Genomic DNA, 16718 nt, shown 5'->3' on the forward strand with positions numbered 1-16718 from the left:
CACCAGAGTGGCAGGTCTGGATGCATGCCATGGCAAGTGTCTCCCAGCAGAGGTAAAGCAGCCTGTGCTTTAACTACAGTAAGAGGAAGATGGAGGTGTCTTAGGGCTCAAAAATCAAGTTTGGGCTGTTACTGTAGGCTCCAGTGCAGCGCATGCTCTTCCAGTCTATGGCACAGTTCCCACCTACAAACTTGTCTTGTGAGCTCCTCTGGGTCAGTGTATCACTCTTCCATTTAATAGCTTCAATTGCCTGAATTTCTCTTGCTCTGCCCAGAGCGGGGCCCTTCTGAAGGTCATGCTGATCATGTAAAGGGTTACAGTCCTCCTGGGAGGGAGAAAATAAGTGGAAGTAAAACTCTTTCTAAAGAGGATTTTATTAATCTGCAACTGGCCTTGCCATTGCCCTCCAAGGCTCCTGGCCTTGCTTTGGGGCTTAAGTAAGAGCTGGGCAAACTAACTTCCCTTAAACTTCAGCCTTGGCCGTGTTGATCTGTCTTTAATAGAACTGGAACTCGTGTCCCCCCAGGGACAGGGTGGGGAATGTGGCAGCAGTAACTGAGCAGAGCTCACTGGATTCTCAGATGGGGGTGGCTCGCAGAGCACCACTCACCCGTGTGGCAATGTCCCCAACAGCACCAGGCAGGGACGGTGTCCTCCCTCTCACCAGCCACCAGGAGTGAAATGCAAAGCTCTCTTGCGTTGAGAGAGGCCAAATAATTTAACGGCTGGATTTAGCTTTGCAAGGAATCAACTTCCTAGTGAAGGAAGAAAATCCCTCTGGTGTGTGGAAAGCACAGCTTTTACTAGGGCAGGGGGAAGATTTAGCAATGCCATGGTTATTAAGGGCCCTGGATGCTGAAGCTGCAGGCTCAAGTCTGCTGCAGGGAGGCACCTGACAGAGGTGAGGGTGCCTGTCAGCAGCTGCTTCTGTGGGGTTACTGATCTTCATGTGCCCAGCGTTGGTCAGTTCAGGTGCTGCCGTCCCCATGCTGATTGTCCCCTCCTGCACCTGGCCCAGGCAGGAGCTGGGGCAATGGCTGTGGGAGTGGTGTGTGTGAGGGGTACAAACCTGTTCTCACTAGGCTGCTGACCCCATACATGGTGTGTCTTGCATGTGCAAAACTTGTCTGTGCAGGTGTCATCCACGTGTGTCCTCCCCATGTACTTGGCAGGAACTGCACTCCACAGGTTCAGCACCTTGTTTTATTACAAAGATAGGCTTTGCCAGGAGTCTGCCACTTCCACTACACAGCAGGTAAGGGCACTACACCCACAACACGTGCCAAAGTTTAAAAACATCTTACAAAGGGCTTGGAGGTTCAAGGCAACACTACAAACCCTCTGCCTTGTTGTTTCTTTAAATGGTTGTAGCAACTGCGTGTTATTTTTTCTTTTTTTTTTCTTTTTTTTTTTTTTCTGGCTTTGGAAAATAATTAAATAATAAAACAATAGCCCCAATACATGGCCCAGCCACAGCACCTGGAGGCAAACTCTACTTACTCTTGTCTCACCTTTATCCTTTCCCTGTAATAAACAACATGGGGCTATAGCTCCATGGCCCTTTCCCTGCCTCCAGCCAAGCTCAACATTCTCTGCTACCTTGGTCCTTCTCACCCTGGCCTTTCTTGTGCTGGGCCTGCCTACATCTCTGGCAGCTATTCACAGTTTCTAAAAGACAAAAACATCAAGAAATTTTTGTGAAATCACTTTCAAAATAAAATGTAGCCCAGCTACATTCTTGGAGTTTCTATTCTGAAGCCACATCCTCAGCAAAGACATTGACACCCTCCACAGTGTAAGTACTTTTTCTGTAGTTCTCTTTAAAAAAAACTCTGTTCTTCCCCTTTCCCTCCCCTCCCTCCCCACCTTTTAACATACTGGATAAAGTCTACTGTTTGTTTTAAAATAGATATCTATGTACACATACACAACTCTGATGTTCTGGTTTCTGACAGATGTGGCATTACTGGAAATGATGGAATGGAGACCACCTGTCCATGGCAGTGAATCACTCAGTTTTGGTGGACAAAGTCATCCAGTGCCAGAATGCATTCTAGCCAGCTGGGTGACTACCAGAGGCTCCCTTACACCCTCCTGCAGTGAGGTAGTAACTGTGTTTGTTTCCTGTGGGGCAGTTGGGGTGGTGGCTGTGGTGGTCAGCCTTGGGCAGGAGCCTTTGCCTGCGCAGGAATGCTGGTTTGAACACGTCCAGCCTCCACGGGGCCTGTGTGGCACTGGACACCGGAGCAGTCACAGCTCCCCAGGCTGCAGGAGGGACAACAGGCCACCGAGCTGGGTTGGCAGGGTGGCACTGGGGTGTCTAGTCTCGGGCAAGCTCTGTTTGTCTGCCACTGGGACCCTCTCAGTGCCCCCAGCCTGAGCTGGGGCACTCTCTACCCTAGTTTGCAGCTCTGGGTACTGGAGATGCTCTGGCCGGTGTCACTGCTGGCCGGTGTCACCGCTGGCCGGTGTCACTGCTGGCCTGGCAGCGGCTGGGCCCAGTCCTTCTGCCCCTAAGGGCTGAAAGCAGGCTGGCCATGCAGCCAAGCCCCACTGCCCTGGCTGCTCTCAGGTGCCAGCCACAGGGCTGGCCCAAAGCAAGCAGAATAAGCCGCTTTAGGAGACACCTCTGCAGGACTGGCCTCATGTTTGGGGATGGTCGCAGGGAGAGGCAGAGACAATGCTCTCTGGTGTTTGCCCTGCATGTGGCCTGAGGCCACCGTCACAGGGCTGTCAGCAGACCCCTGACACGGGTACATACGGTGTCACAGGGGCTGCAGGGCCACGGACACGTGTGGGGCCAGCTCCTTCCCCAGCCGCTGCCCCCCAGCTGGGGCTGTGCAGAGCTCACCTCCTCCTGCGCCCCAGCACGCAGGAAAGGGGAGGAAAGGGGAGCAGCCCTTCCCCTGCTGGCACACACCGGGCTCCCTGCAGCTCCCAAACAGCTGTCTCCACCAGGGATAAAGTGCTTTCACCTTGCCTTAGCTGCTTGGGAAGCAACTGCTTTGTCTCACCCTCGAGTTCCCCGTGTTGCCCAAGTTTCAGATGGAGGAGTGGTTATGTTTACACATACAGTACAAAAATTAAAAGGCACAAATATACACAGAATGCAGCAGATATTGAACAGCTGATAAGAGTCCCTGATGTTGGAAAAACAAGGATGTTGGAGGGATGGAGTGGGAGCTCAGCCTATGATGGTCTTTGCTGTCTGTGGTCATTAGTCCCTGAGGTGACCCTTCTGCTTTGTGTCTGTTGTTCCAGCCTCTGCAGCCCCGTCCTGAGGAACCACGCACAGGGATGCATGGAGTGCTGACGGCTTTGCTGCTGACCAAGGGGAAAGTGGTGAACTGAGCTTGCCACAAGAGTCATGACTCCATTTCTGGCTGGCAAGAGCAAATAAATTATGGGTGCCACAGTGCAGACCAGAAGAGTTTTAGCTGCTCGGAAGGGTGTCTTGTGGTTTCCTGTGAAGTGAGGCAAACTTGTAGCCATGGCCAGGCCCACCCCCTCCACAAGGCTGGTTTGAGTATGACCAAGGTGTGCCTGCGGCTGAAGGCAGGGTCCCTTGCGGCACTGTGCTGCAAGAAAGGTCACTTCTAGGGCTGCAGTCAGCCTAGGCTTCACTGCAGGACTCATAGATGTTGTCCTCCATGAGAGCAATCACTTGCTCGAATTTGTGCTGGAGCTGGGTGCGCTTTGTCGTGGGGTTTGCGTCCAGGGCAGCCACGATCTGTGGGAGACACAGACAGGCAGCATGCTGAGGCAATGTGGGGTGCCCACCTGACAGCCCAGCTCACCCCACCAGACCTATGGAACCCAAATTCCAGCCAGAGCTCCCAAGGTGGGAGCACACCCAGCCCCACAGCCCCTGTACTCACACCACTGCTGTAATGCCCACTCACCTGGGAGCGGTATCTCTTGGCGTATTTGTATATCTCAGCCATGGCGACGTTGGTGTTGAACTCATTTCGGTATTTCTTTATAAAGGCAGAAAAGAGAAGGGAGAATATTAGCAGGATGGAGTTCCAGCCCAGCCAGCACTGACTATGGTAAAAGCAGGTTGTACCTGACTTTATGGTCACATTGGTACAGCTGGATTTTTAGGGAAGGTGCATTTGCTTGCATCAGGATGGGTCTTGGTCTTTTCAAAGCCAGCTGTAAATACCCATGCTGGGCAGCACACTGCATATCCCTCTGTGCCCAGAACCATTTCACAGGAGGGGGCAGTGCACCAGCTGTGCTGTAGAACATCAACAGAAAAATCCTGCTTGGTGCCCAAAGCTAAAACACCCTGGAGAGAAGGTTTGATTTTGAGGAACCTGTGGTGCATCGCTGGAAGGATGTATCTGATCTGGAATGTGGCTGCCAGCTCTTGAGGCTGGTAGCAGGGCTGGCTGCCTGGGACTCAGGGCTGTCCCTGGCAGTTGTGCCTGGGAGGCAGCTGGCTGGGTGGCTGTGGGACTGCAAAAATCCTTGTCCAAACTTCCTGGCTTTTTGGCACTGATTTTTGCTCTCAATTCCCAGTGATGCCAGAGCTAGTTAGGTTCAAGCAAGCTCATGGGTGTTTACTGCAGCTCTAGCAGTAATTGAAGATGCTTGGAATTAGGTCAGATGAAGTTTGCGCGGGGAAGTTTCAGGCAAAATATCCTTTCTTGTGCGCTCCTTCCAGAATCTAAGCGGTAGCTGATTGCAGCCTATGTGCATTCCCTGCTGTTGCCAGGCTCCAGCAGGACACTGAGCCTGCAGACTCAACCCCAGCCTCTCCACCCACGTACCCGTGACTCCTCGGCGAGGTGGGCGTTCATCTCCTGCTCACTCAGAGGGGGCATGTCGTGGATTTGCTTGTAGTATCTCTGCACTATCTTCCGGTACTCGGGGATCTCCTTGGCATACAGCAGTTTGTTGGTCGGGGAGTCCTAGAGAGAGGGCGAGACACAGAACTCAGGCACTGGTTTGCTCCCAGCTGAAAACCTTATCCTGTTTTCAGACCAAAGCACTGACACCAGATAGGGACCTCAGCTACAGCTGGGTGCAGGGAACAGCTTTGCCTTTGGTCCCAGCTGTCACCGCAGAGGACTGCGGTGCTGGACAGCATCGAGGCACGGAGCAGCTCAGACACACCAAGGATCTGTGGATGGGCACCATGTGCCTGTGGAGACACAGCCCCATCCTGCTGCCCTGGCATGAGCTGAACATCCATCAGCTCAAGGCTGGAGAAGGGGGATGATGGGTGTGTGTTTTAATTTGCACCAAGTGCAGGCATAAAAGCAGGGTCAGGTGGGGTGGCTTGCTGCCAGGGGATGCTCTGCAGGTGAGGTAGCACACCTGTGCCAGATCAAACACCTGGGGTCTGTGTGGAAATTGGCAACAAGGGAAGGGCTTCTGCATGTCTTCTGCTGGGGTTTCTTGAGCAGCCACATAGATTTAAGCTAAAGAACAAAGCTGTCTTATAAGTTGAACTTTGTCAGCTGAAATGTTGCTTTTGGATTTTTCATGTAGCTTTGATTTATTTTGCATTGGCTAATCCGGCCTGCCTGGCCTAAATTGAGCGCACGTAAAGTAATTAACAGAGAATACTGAATTCTCTTGATTAATGTTAGCTTGGAGACAGCAGCCTTAACCTCCCAGCCACACAACTGGGTTGTACCAGTGGAAGCACAACCCTGCTGCCCTCCTTGCAAACACAGCATGAATAATTTTAACCTCAAGGCAATCCTGCCCTCCTGATTTCATTACCCCAGGAATGAACTTGGCTGATGAGCCTTGTGTTGCATCCCCAAGGGGAATAGCCCCAGGCTTGGGGACACCAAAGGAGTGAGATCACCACGTCCTGTCCTGCCACCCCAACACCAGTGTGTGGGACCGCTCCCCAGTGCTCTGACAGGTGGAGAGGGGAGGGGACTTGCTGATGGCAGGGAGTGGTGGCTGCCCACGGGCAGCATACTTGGCTCTGTCAGGCAGGAATAGGGGAGCCCGGGGTGACTCCAATCTGCTGCTGCAATCTGTAGCTTGGCTAATGCTGCAGGGGAAACAGGAAACGGGCACCAGATCCCATAGCAGTTTATTTTCAAACCCAGTGACAAGGCATTGTGAGACTATGGCCAACTTACAGAGAGCCTGCTCACAGCATTATTTTTTTTCCTTGGAAACATGAAGGAAAACCATGCTGCCTCTTTTCTAAGTTATTTTTTAATTTGTGTCTGATTTGTCTCCATGATGAAGAGATGGGCACTGGTTTCTTAACTGCTTGTGCACTGTCGATGTATGGACTGCGTCTGCTCTCACATTTGCAGTATCAAGAGCAACGTGCTGAAACCAAGGGAAGAATACAGTCTGGAAAATGCTCAGTTATACACTGCGTGTACATGCAAGCTGATTTTTATGCTGAGGATTTATTCTTCCCACATTACTCAACAATTCATTCACTTATACTATTGTATTCCAGAGAAGTGTTTCCATCTGCTGTCTGACTCCAGCTGACCCCTCTTCCCCTCATCTGCCACTTGACAAGGACAAATTGTAGGTGTTTCGTAACACATTCAAAAAAAAGACTAAAACCCAAACAAACAAAAAATCAAGCACTCATTAGATCTTCCTCCAGCATTAACCTCTCCCAACAAAGGCTTCCTGCAGCTCTGGGGCTGGGGATGTAGCGCCCACCCCCTCACTGCAGGGTGTCCCCCAAGTCACACACTGTCACCACCAGCCTCTGGGGTGGGGGGGGGCAGTGGGGGTGATTTACAGCATTTCTTAAAAAAAGTTTTTTATGTCAGGAAGTTTCAAATGTCAGCACTGTGCTCAGCCAAGGCAGTGAGAGAAAAGAGAATATGCACATGGGATGTCTTCCTGCCAGCCAGCCCCGCGGGACTGTGCGTGGGGCCCGAGGGTGGGAGGCGGACCTGGCTCCTGCAGCCTTGTGCTCGCCTGGAGCAGGCTCAGCTCCCCCCGTGTGCTGAGCCCACCCCAGCCGCACGCTGGACACGGCCACTGCGGGCTTGTGCCTTCGGCCAGGCCCGGGGCTGGCTGAGCAGGAGCCCTCGCTGGAGGTACCTTGCCCAGCTGCAGGTCGGAGAGCGAGCAGGCGTCGATGAAGGCCTGGGCGATCACAGACAGACAGGCGTCGATGTGGTCTGTCTTGTCAATGTCGAACACAAACTGGGGGTTTTTCAGGATGTTGACCCAAAACCTCAGGGGTAGGCTGCAAAGGGAAGGATCAGGGGACACACACAAGATGAATTTTTGTGTACCAGAGGAAGAGGGACAGAAATGGAGGAAAGACAGTGATAGAAGGGGAGTAGTAGAGAGGAAAGCTGAGGAGATGGGTTCTGCTATTTAATCACTCCTTCTACAGACCCCTGCCTTCATAGGGGGGCAGGGACACACCTTCACCCTCCAGACGTTTTTTCATGCTGGAGGACGTGGCACACACAGCCTTCTCTAGGAACACACACACCCCTGCTCCTTCAGCAGCTCGCAGCAGCTGCAGGCCCAGAGAGGCACCAGCAGCTTTACCTGTATGGGTCTGTTGAGTCAGGCTTCCCCACTTGCTGCTCTTCGGAGCAATGGTGTCACCTCCTTTTCCCTCTTTCCTGACACTAACCCATCATCTGGTTCTGATGGTGAGCCCCACAAAATGCATTTTGTCTTTTTTTCTGTTCTCTCATCATTTTCTCCAGTTATTTCACTGCTGATTTGTCCACAATAGCTTCAGTCTATTGCTCACCTTTCCTACCTTCCATAGCAGCTGAGAGGTGAAAACCACTGTAAGTCTTGGCTCTACAGGCCAGTGAAGGGAGTAAAAGGTAGGAAAATCTGTTGCCCAATGGTTGTATCTGCATGCCTGCTTTCCCAGTAAAATTTGGTTTTAGTTTTCACACATTGGACTGGAAACAGTTCCTGTCTCCACAGTCTCCAAACTGCTGAGCCTCTCGTTGACACTCTCTCCAAGCTCCTGCTCTCTCCATTTAAATCCTCTGGTTTCTTTCCTGCACTATTTCCCCTTCACTTTGGCTCCTCCACCCCATTCCTGCTGCTAATGTCCCTCAGCAGCACTGCATCTAGTGCACTGCTGTGGTGCTCACCAGCACTGTCCCAGCGCCCGCTCCCGGGGTCCTCTGAACGCCCTGGAGACTCAGCCTGGTTACAGACGTAAGCAGGAAAAGTGCCACTAAAGGGCTGAAAGGCAGAAAAGCAAATGAAAAGGATCCAAATATGTGGGTTTTAAAATTTCCATGACATTTTTAAGACCTGACATGGTCTTGGACTCTGTCTCAGATCTCTAGTGCTTGCAGCTGACACCATTGCTGTCTGCCATCATCCTATTTCTCCTTTCATTATTTGTGTGTGCCAGTTCTTTCAGCCCTTTGACTGCCCATGCCTCCTCTTTCAGCTCACTGTTCCCCTGGGCTTCATATTTGTTCAAAGCTCTCCAATCCTGTGTTTGGCTTCATCTTTCACAGCTCTCTCAGCCACCTTCCCTGTTTTCCAAGTCCCACTTCTACTTTTAGCAATCTAATGATTAGTGCAGGACACAAGGGTTTTGCAGCTGCTGCTCCCAAGAGATGGAAGGAAGAAAAGAAGGATTTCCTTTTCCAAACCTGTTGGTCTTCCAGATGTGCAGAGTGTCAGGGTCTGTGATCCCTCTCTTCTCCGCCTGTTCCTCTAGGAAGTCAAAGAAATACTTCACAGCCACGGGTGGTTTATCATCTCGGATACTGAGAATGGCTTTGAACAAGTCATCCAGGAACTTCTGGAGTGTCCCCTGCAGGACAAGGACACAGTGGACCCTGGAGAGAGCAGCAGCACCCCAGCCCGGGAGAACAGCAGAAGGGCTGTGACTGCTGCACACCAGGGGAAAGCCTTTGCTGACAGCTGGGTAAGTCAGAAGAGAGAGGGGATGCCAAAGGAGGAAGAGAACAGTTTGTTTGTGGATAGCGATATAAAAAATTTGCATTTGGGGTTAATTTCTTTTGGCATCAAGATTTTCTTTCTTACTGCTGGGATCTCACATCTGTGCTTGGTCTGTACACCACAGACAGAGAAGACCAGAGACTGCTGGCCATCCCTGTAATCTTTGCTTCAGTGAGACACCATGCTGGGATTAAAGATGGGCCAGATCTGACCTCAGATCACACAGACATTTCTCTTGCTCCCACAGCTGAGCCTCTCCATCTCCTGTCCCAGCAGCATCTCTTTCTGGGGAGATGGTCTCAGGTCTCAGCTATGCATCTCAAGCCCTGAGGCAGCCAGAATCCCTTTTGCCTGCACAGACCCCAGTCCATTGCAGGGAGATCATGTGGGGCATCGCACAGCAGCAAGGATGTGCTGGGAAGCTGGAGGGACCCAAGGAGCCTGACAGCCTCCCTAAACATTCTCCAGCCATCCAGGAGAGGAGTCCCACTGCCTTTGGGGAGCAACCAGCCCTGCAGCACTTCTTCCCTGGAGCAGGCTTCTCCCTACAGACTACAAACAATCCCACCTGCCAAGAACGGGGGCAGCCCAGCTCCTACCTTGGTGGAGAGTAGCCGTGTCAGGTAGATCTCTGGAAGAACCTTCTTCCTATGGCTCTGTCTGTGGGACTTCTTATGTTCCACTGACTCGTCAGTTGGGAGAACCTGGTTCCAGATAAAGCACATGGTCAGAGCACTCTTCCCTGAAAGCGTCCCACTAGATTTTCCTTTCAGCATAGAATTTCAACCGCATATAAAATTCAATTAAAAAGCAGTTACTGCTTTATAAACACACCCTTATATGGCTTTAAAAAAGTGATCCATAATACTAATTTTTTATGACATTTGTTTCTCCTATGCTCTTTATTGCCTCTCTCACCCTAGATGAAGGAAATGAACCTATCCATCTTCCTCTGCATGCTGGCCTGCTTGACCCCTGGGCTGGGCTGCACCTCGGGCTCCCAGCAGCAGTGCACATGGCTTCTGCAGAAACCAGCTTTGCTTGGATTTGGAAAAAGCACAGTATGTAGGAATGCTGGCTTTTTCAAAACAAAAATGAATATTCCACTGGTTAGGTCAGTGAATTATTCTCTATAATGACAAAGCAAGCAACTGACATCCATCTTGGCATTGTTTCACATGTGAACAGTTGGTTTCCCATCTCTTCTCCCTCCTTGCTCTGCATGTGTGTGTGTGCATGTGTGCTTCTACTTGAGCATGGAAATGCTTGCAGAGAAAAAAAGCCTCAAAACCAGGCTATAAAATATTGTTGTTGTCCATGACACCTTTTTTCTTAACAGCTTTTAGCAGCATTTAGCACTTGGCACTTCCAGCACGGCGCAGCAGCAGGAGCCCACGGACCTTCTCAGCCTGGGAAGCAGGCAGGATGCCAGGAGCTCCCAGCAGGTGACAGCCGAGGTGCCAGGATGCCACCACTGACACTGTGCCACGCTCTGACCTCGCCCCTGAGCTCTCTGTGGCTGCCAGCAGCTTGACTGGACACAGCAACTTCTCTGCCATCCCGGTAATTCTTTATCATGTCCCTCAGTTTATCTACAGATAAAGCTTATCTACAGATCACCTTTCTGCACCTCTTTGAACCCTGCTGAAGAGAACTAATGAGCCCTGATGCAGCTTTTTCATCACATCTGGCTCTACAGCCCACAGTCATAATTTAAGTTAATATCAGCAGCCCCGCATGCAGCCACCATCCCTGCAGCCAGGAGAGGGATACTTACCAAGTGGAAGTACTTTTCAGTGTCCAAATCCTTCACTGTGAAAAAGAAGAGAGACACAGTGGCTCAGTCAGGGGGGGCCAAACTGAAATCCACCTGTACTGGTGACCTCCATGTCAAGGGGCATCTGAACCCCAAGAATGCCAACACCAAGCTGGTGTTCTCAACCACAAGTGATCTCAGCATTTCTCCTCGTTTTGGGGTTGTTTATGGCATTATCAGGCTTGTGACAAAGTACCCTAGGAGGTACTTTAAGGGGGACCTGAGGTGTCCCAAGGGATGTATTAAGAGTGACTCAAGAGGGCATGAGAGCAGGGTGAGCACAGGGGCACTCCTGCACTGCTGTGCCCCGCTGTGCCACACACTCCCAGGATTATTCCGAGCCTCAGCATCAGGGCAGCTCAGTCCTGGAGGCAGCCTGGAAACAGGGTTTGAAATTCCTCGTTTAATGTGGATTTTTGTCTCACTTGGTCTGTTTTCACTCTGCACAGCCTGAAACCTAGAAATGCACAGGGACTGAATATATGTAGAAAGGGACTGAATATATGTAACTGGGAGGGAGAGGACTTTTTCAACCAAGTGATTTCAGATTCTTCCTTTTTCTTACTCTGTCAGCACAGATTGGATGCCAGCTCCCAGTGAAGGTGTGAGATGGTAGGTGCAAACACCTTGAGGGCTGGGAGAGCACCCTCCACCCGATGAGGCAGAGAGAGGAGATAGGATAGCACATGTTTAGGGCCACCACATCCACGGCGCCCAGGAACGGGGGCTGGCAGCATCTTCCAGCATCCCCAGCCAGAGACAACCCTCTGGCAATGCAACCATTCCTGCCCAGTCATCAGCAGCAGGGAAGAGGAGTGAGATGCTACCTCTGCTCAGCGTGGTGTCCTTCTTGTCAGTCAAACTCATGGCCAGGGATGCCCCTTCAGGAATCTGGGGAGGAAGAGAAGAGCAAACGTTGATGCTGGGGGCCTTATCAGTGCCTCCCTAGTCCTGTGGGCATCCCAGGAGCTGGGGGATGCTGGTGCAATCATAGTTCTGCCACAAACACCCCCTGAACCTGCCCTGCCCTGTCCCCTATTATGCGGAAAGGGAATTTTCAATTACAAGACAGTGAGGTTCTCAAACCCGATGGGAATTGGGCAAATACTCGTATCTAAGGTACATTTTTGGATGTTGCCACCAGGTAATTTGAAAAGGCAGGAGAGTTTGGCTGTGCAGGGGCTGGTTTGCCATTCCCCAAAGGGGAGAAGGGGGTGCTGGCAGCCGTGGGGCTGGCGCAGCCACTGTGCTCAGGGCAGCGTGCCAGCGGCACGGCTGCTGCCCCGATAACCACGCCAGTGAGCACTCAGCTCCACTTCTGTTTTCCAGGCACAGCTACACACCAGGGAGGATTACGCTTCCAGGCATACCACGGAATATGAAAATCGTTAAGTATTTCTGGTTGCATTTAATTTTAAAAAGAAAAACAGTCAAGAAAACAACCTGATTCACCATGTTTCCTCATATTTTTGGCCTCACTTCCTCGATGGTATCCCCAGCCCCTGCTCTCAGAGCAGGCACTGACAGTTGTAGCTGCAATTTCAGAAGGAGTGCGGATCAAGAGCACAGTGATACTAATCAGCCAGGCTGGTGACCCTTGGGAATAAGAGCTTTCCCCCCCCCCCTTTCTGTTGTCAGTAATAACTTGTTTTGCATGAAGAGTGTTAATTAGTTTCTGTGTGTTGCAATATTAACGAGATTCTCGCCAGGGCAGATGTCTATTCCCTGGAAGCTCTCACGGAGCTATGGCAACCTCTCTGCTTGTTCCTGATGATCCCGTTTTGGAAGGGAACCACGGCTCGCCCCGGAGGCCAGGCAGGCTCCGAGGAGGCAGGGATCCCCTGAGGTGTCTAGCTTTACCTTGTAATGTGCTAATGTGTTGAGTTTCTTCCTGCCGTCCTCCACCACCGAGGTGTCATCGAGGTCCCGCAGGATGTAGCTGTCAGTGCTGGTGGCGAACCACTCTGAACACAGAGAGGGGAGAAGTGAGACCCCGGCCCGAGGGAGGCAGGGGCCAGGGGGTCTGGGCCTGAATGGCTGCCCTGGAGTCTGCCCTCCTGTCCGTGATGCTTCACCCACTGTTCTGACAGGCACCTACAGCTGCTGCACAACTTTAGGTGCTTCAGATGTTTTTAGAGAGTGGCTGGTCCCATGCATCTGGTCCTTACCGAGGTCGACATCTTCCACCCTTGGCCACTGGGAGTAGGGGACGTTCTTGCAGAAGGCCTCCAGAATTTTCTCTTTCACTTGACTCAGTGTGTCCGTGTCCATGGCTCTGACACTCAGGGAGTCCATCCCACAGCCTTGGAAGGAGACGTTGAGGTTCTGCAGGGAGAGGCCGTGTTAGGGACAACCTGCCTGGTTCTGCTGGCTCCCAAGAATGCTTGGAAGCTGTGGTGTCTGCACAGCTCTGGCTGGTGTGCCCCGGGCCTCGTGCTGATGGAAATCAGGCTGAACTAATGTGGCCATCAATGCTTTACAGCATGGGAAGCACTGATTTACAGCCCCTGGGGCTCTGTTAACCAAGCTGGGAGGACACAGGGAGCAACACAGCAGCTCCCTCTCATGTTGTCTTGGTAATGGGGTTTGACCACCACAGGCAGGAGGAAGGGTCAGCCCCCATTACCAGCCGTGTCCTCAGTTGCTTGGCTCCAACTGGTGATTAACAGGACCACCAAAGCTCATTGCTCAGCCTCTGCTTGATGCAACAGGCCAAGCTCCACTGATTAAACCAGCTCTAAGCCTGCTGCAGGATAGGTCTGCTGCAGTGCATGGAGCCCTTGAGAGCTCCTGGACAGCAGGACAGGCAGCTGCCTACAGGGCCTACAGGCTGCCACAGACACCCGCTCGGAGACCAGGGAAGCACAGCTACTGCCTCAGTTGCAGCTCAAAGCTGCAGGGCAAGGAGAGCAACTCTTTCTATAAGAAACCCTCTCCTCTTTTTGTCTGGGTGTGTCCTCCTCTCACCACTGTGAGCATGGCATCTCCCTCTCACCCCAGCTCTGGGGAAGCCCCAGCACATGGCTACTCACCCTCGGCTTTGCCTCTATGTTCTCCCTCAGCAGCCACTCCTCGTTGAGGGTGTACCTGGCCTTCCCTGTAATGGCATCGATGGAACCCTTGTTAATCTGCTGTTTGATGGCACAGATCAGCAGGAAGAAAGGCTCTCCAACTGTCTCCTGGGGAAAGGAAAGAAGACCAAGTCAGCAAACCAGACCTGGTCGTGACAGGTCCATCAGCAGCACGGCAGGGACAGGCTCTGTGTGGACAGTGAAGATGCCTCTGCACACCAGGGAGCAGGACTAGTCCACCCCAGGTGCTGCAAACACCTGGTGGGGGTCACTGCCTCCCAACTCCCACTTGCCTCTCTCTGAGGCTGCTCAGAAGTTTTCAGACTTGTGGCAACATGACAGCGCAGATGGGGAAGAGGACACAACAGCCAACAACAGCCGCAGGCCATTTTTGGGGATGCTGTAGCTGTCAGCAGCAACATACCCCATCCAAGTTCCGCAGCAAGCACTGGAGCTGTGGAATGCCACCGCAGGGCTGTACCAGCCTGCGCTGCTCAGAAGGCAGGGGCGTATGCATGGCTGAGCAGGGACGCACATACACGACACTCAGCAAAATGCAAATGTGCATTAATTTACATGTGAATTACATAGGAGCAGGGAGGATCTAGCATACTGATGCTTCCTGCAATCTGACAGGGTGCAGACTGTACAACATGCTGCACTCAGCAGGACAAGATAGGGCTGGTGTGCACAAAAATCCAAGAACAGAGATGTTTGGGCACCCAGATTTCTCATGAACGTGTCAGGCAAACCCCTCATTGCACAGCCTGGTTTGAACTCAACTCCATGGAGTAAGCCCACAGCCTGGGCCTGTGGCTCTGGGAACCAGTGTTCATACTTCTCATACCACAGCAGAGCCCTCATCACAGCAAAACAGAGGATCAAGGTCAACAAGCTGTTCCCATGTGACAGCAAGCAAACACACCATTTAACTCCTTACATTCATCAAACCTAAGTTCATGGGAGAGAGGCGAACTGTGGCACTCCTGCAGCAAGAATGAAAAATGAAACAGGGAGCATCTACTTCTGATGTGATTCAGCTACGCAGTTTAACGCCAAATTTCTGAGCCACTTCTGCCTGCTGCACTGATGTGCAAGGGAAACATAAGCTATTTTCTTAAGGAACTCTTCAGTGTTAGAGTACGTCCCATTCTCCCTAATGTTCACGTTCAATTTCCTTCCAAAGAGGCAAGTGCAAATTCTACACAATTATGTATTCTGAGCCTCCCCCCTGCACACACAGGCCTGCCATCTGAGAGCCTGCTCAAGACAACAGATACCCCACAGTTTTGATATTTCTCAGCTAGGAACTGCTAAATCCTGTTCAATCTGCTTCTTAATTAAAACTTGGTGATTCTTTCATTCTAATTGCCCTATAAAATTGCTAATTGCTAGAGCAATTAGTTCGATGTCAATTTGGATGCGCTGCATTTGGTGCGGTTGATGATAGGGTGATACAGCAGGGCTGTCAGTGGGCACATGCCGTCTGTGCCAGCAGGGCACTCACTTTCTTGTCAAGGGTAACTTCAGGAATACTGGGAAGCTCCCTGGGTCTGCTGCAGGGGTCTAATGATTCCTGCAATGCTCCTGTCAGCAGACAGCATGAAATGGGCTCAGAGCAGGGCTGCGGGTGCTGGAATGCAGGAAGGCATGGCTTTCAGATTGTAGAGAAGGTGTGGAGCCAGGAAGTGGAGAAGCTGAGGATTGCAAGGAATGAAGGACGTGCAGAAGACACAAAGAGTTCATTTTGAAGAGAAAGGCAGAAGCAAGATATAACAAGGGGACAACACTGACATGGAGACCTCCACAGGCTGCAGTACCACTGCCCTCATACTGCAAATTGCAAGACACCACTGGCTGGCCCTGAACTCGGGGTCATTAGTCTCTGACACTGGCCATGCTACCAACAGGAGCCCTGTTTGTGTCCCATGCGAGCAGGGACAAACCTGAGGCTAAAGTCGGAGCTGGGCTCTGGAGCCTTCCCAGGGCTGCCATGGGCAGCTCCAGCCCCAGGGAGACTGCAGTGTCTCCAAAAACATTAAGAAAGGGCAGGTCCTACTGATATGGGAGCTGTTATGGGTTGAAATGGGCATGGGCTGTGTGGGTCTGACCCTGGGGCACCTTCCTGCTCACACGAGGCTGCCCTGGAAGCAGGGGAGCACGCCGGGGGTCACTGCAGACCCCTGCAGGGTGCAGGGGCAGGACTGGCCCAGCCCAGCCCACAGGGGACACAGCTCCACTGCACACAGTGCCCCACGGCCGAGATGCTATTTCTGTTTGGCTTTTTGGCTTTCAGGCTCAGGAACTGTGGGATGTTATGGAAATCTGCAAAAGTGCTAATCAGACAGCGAATTTCAAAGCGGGGAAAGAAGGGCTGGCAGGCAGGGACTAGAGATAAAATGGCAAACTTGTGAAACCTCCAGCATTGTTCGGAAAACTCATCTGGAAAGGAATCAAAACTGTCTTTGGACTTGGCTGGTTAGGAGAAAGGAAGTTTAACCAGAAGAGATCAGTGCTGATTCAGGACAAAAAAAAAATACTTAAAAAAACACAGTCTGGGGCCTTTTTTCCTCCTATTGTGAATGTATTTTAATGAGACTTCATTTTCATTTTTGACTGAACTGTTATGGGCCCTTAAAGCCACCCAGGGCACTGAAATAACTGCAGTAATGGAAAGCACAGTTCAGGCTGGCAGGACTTGAACTGTTCCACGCACACAGAGCGTGGGAGGGCTTCGTTTTTATATGCTTGGGAAAACAAAAAGGTTTAGAGCACAGACTGGATTCACATGCTGCTGTCCTATTAACACAACTCTGACAAGTTATTATAGATGTCCTCCCAGGAACACACTGCGGCCATTTCCAAAATGTTTTGGTGAACCTAGGGTGGGAACAGCAAAGAAAACGACTGCTTATCCCAAG

The 16718-nt window shown here is 51.6% G+C and overlaps 1 protein-coding gene across 3 annotated transcripts in view; it reads right to left on the reverse strand.

Annotated features, from left to right (window-relative positions):
• Positions 1 to 1883: 1883 nt before the first annotated feature.
• Positions 1884 to 16718, reverse strand: part of PLXND1 (plexin D1) — a 65756-nt gene continuing 50921 nt past the window's right edge. For all 3 annotated transcript variants that reach the window (XM_084214375.1, XM_084214376.1, XM_084214374.1), the window contains 11 exons: positions 13759 to 13905; positions 12895 to 13051; positions 12587 to 12690; positions 11554 to 11617; positions 10688 to 10722; positions 9510 to 9614; positions 8598 to 8761; positions 7051 to 7198; positions 4776 to 4916; positions 3903 to 3977; positions 1884 to 3730 (listed from right to left, as the gene is read on the reverse strand). In XM_084214375.1, coding sequence (XP_084070501.1) covers positions 3614 to 3730; positions 3903 to 3977; positions 4776 to 4916; positions 7051 to 7198; positions 8598 to 8761; positions 9510 to 9614; positions 10688 to 10722; positions 11554 to 11617; positions 12587 to 12690; positions 12895 to 13051; positions 13759 to 13905 — 1257 coding nt within the window. In that variant the 3' untranslated portion in view covers positions 1884 to 3613. The remainder of the gene's footprint in view (positions 3731 to 3902; positions 3978 to 4775; positions 4917 to 7050; positions 7199 to 8597; positions 8762 to 9509; positions 9615 to 10687; positions 10723 to 11553; positions 11618 to 12586; positions 12691 to 12894; positions 13052 to 13758; positions 13906 to 16718) is intronic.

This window comes from Fringilla coelebs (assembly GCF_963513975.1).
Source record: "Fringilla coelebs genome assembly, chromosome: 13".
NCBI classification, from domain to species: Eukaryota; Metazoa; Chordata; class Aves; order Passeriformes; family Fringillidae; genus Fringilla; species Fringilla coelebs.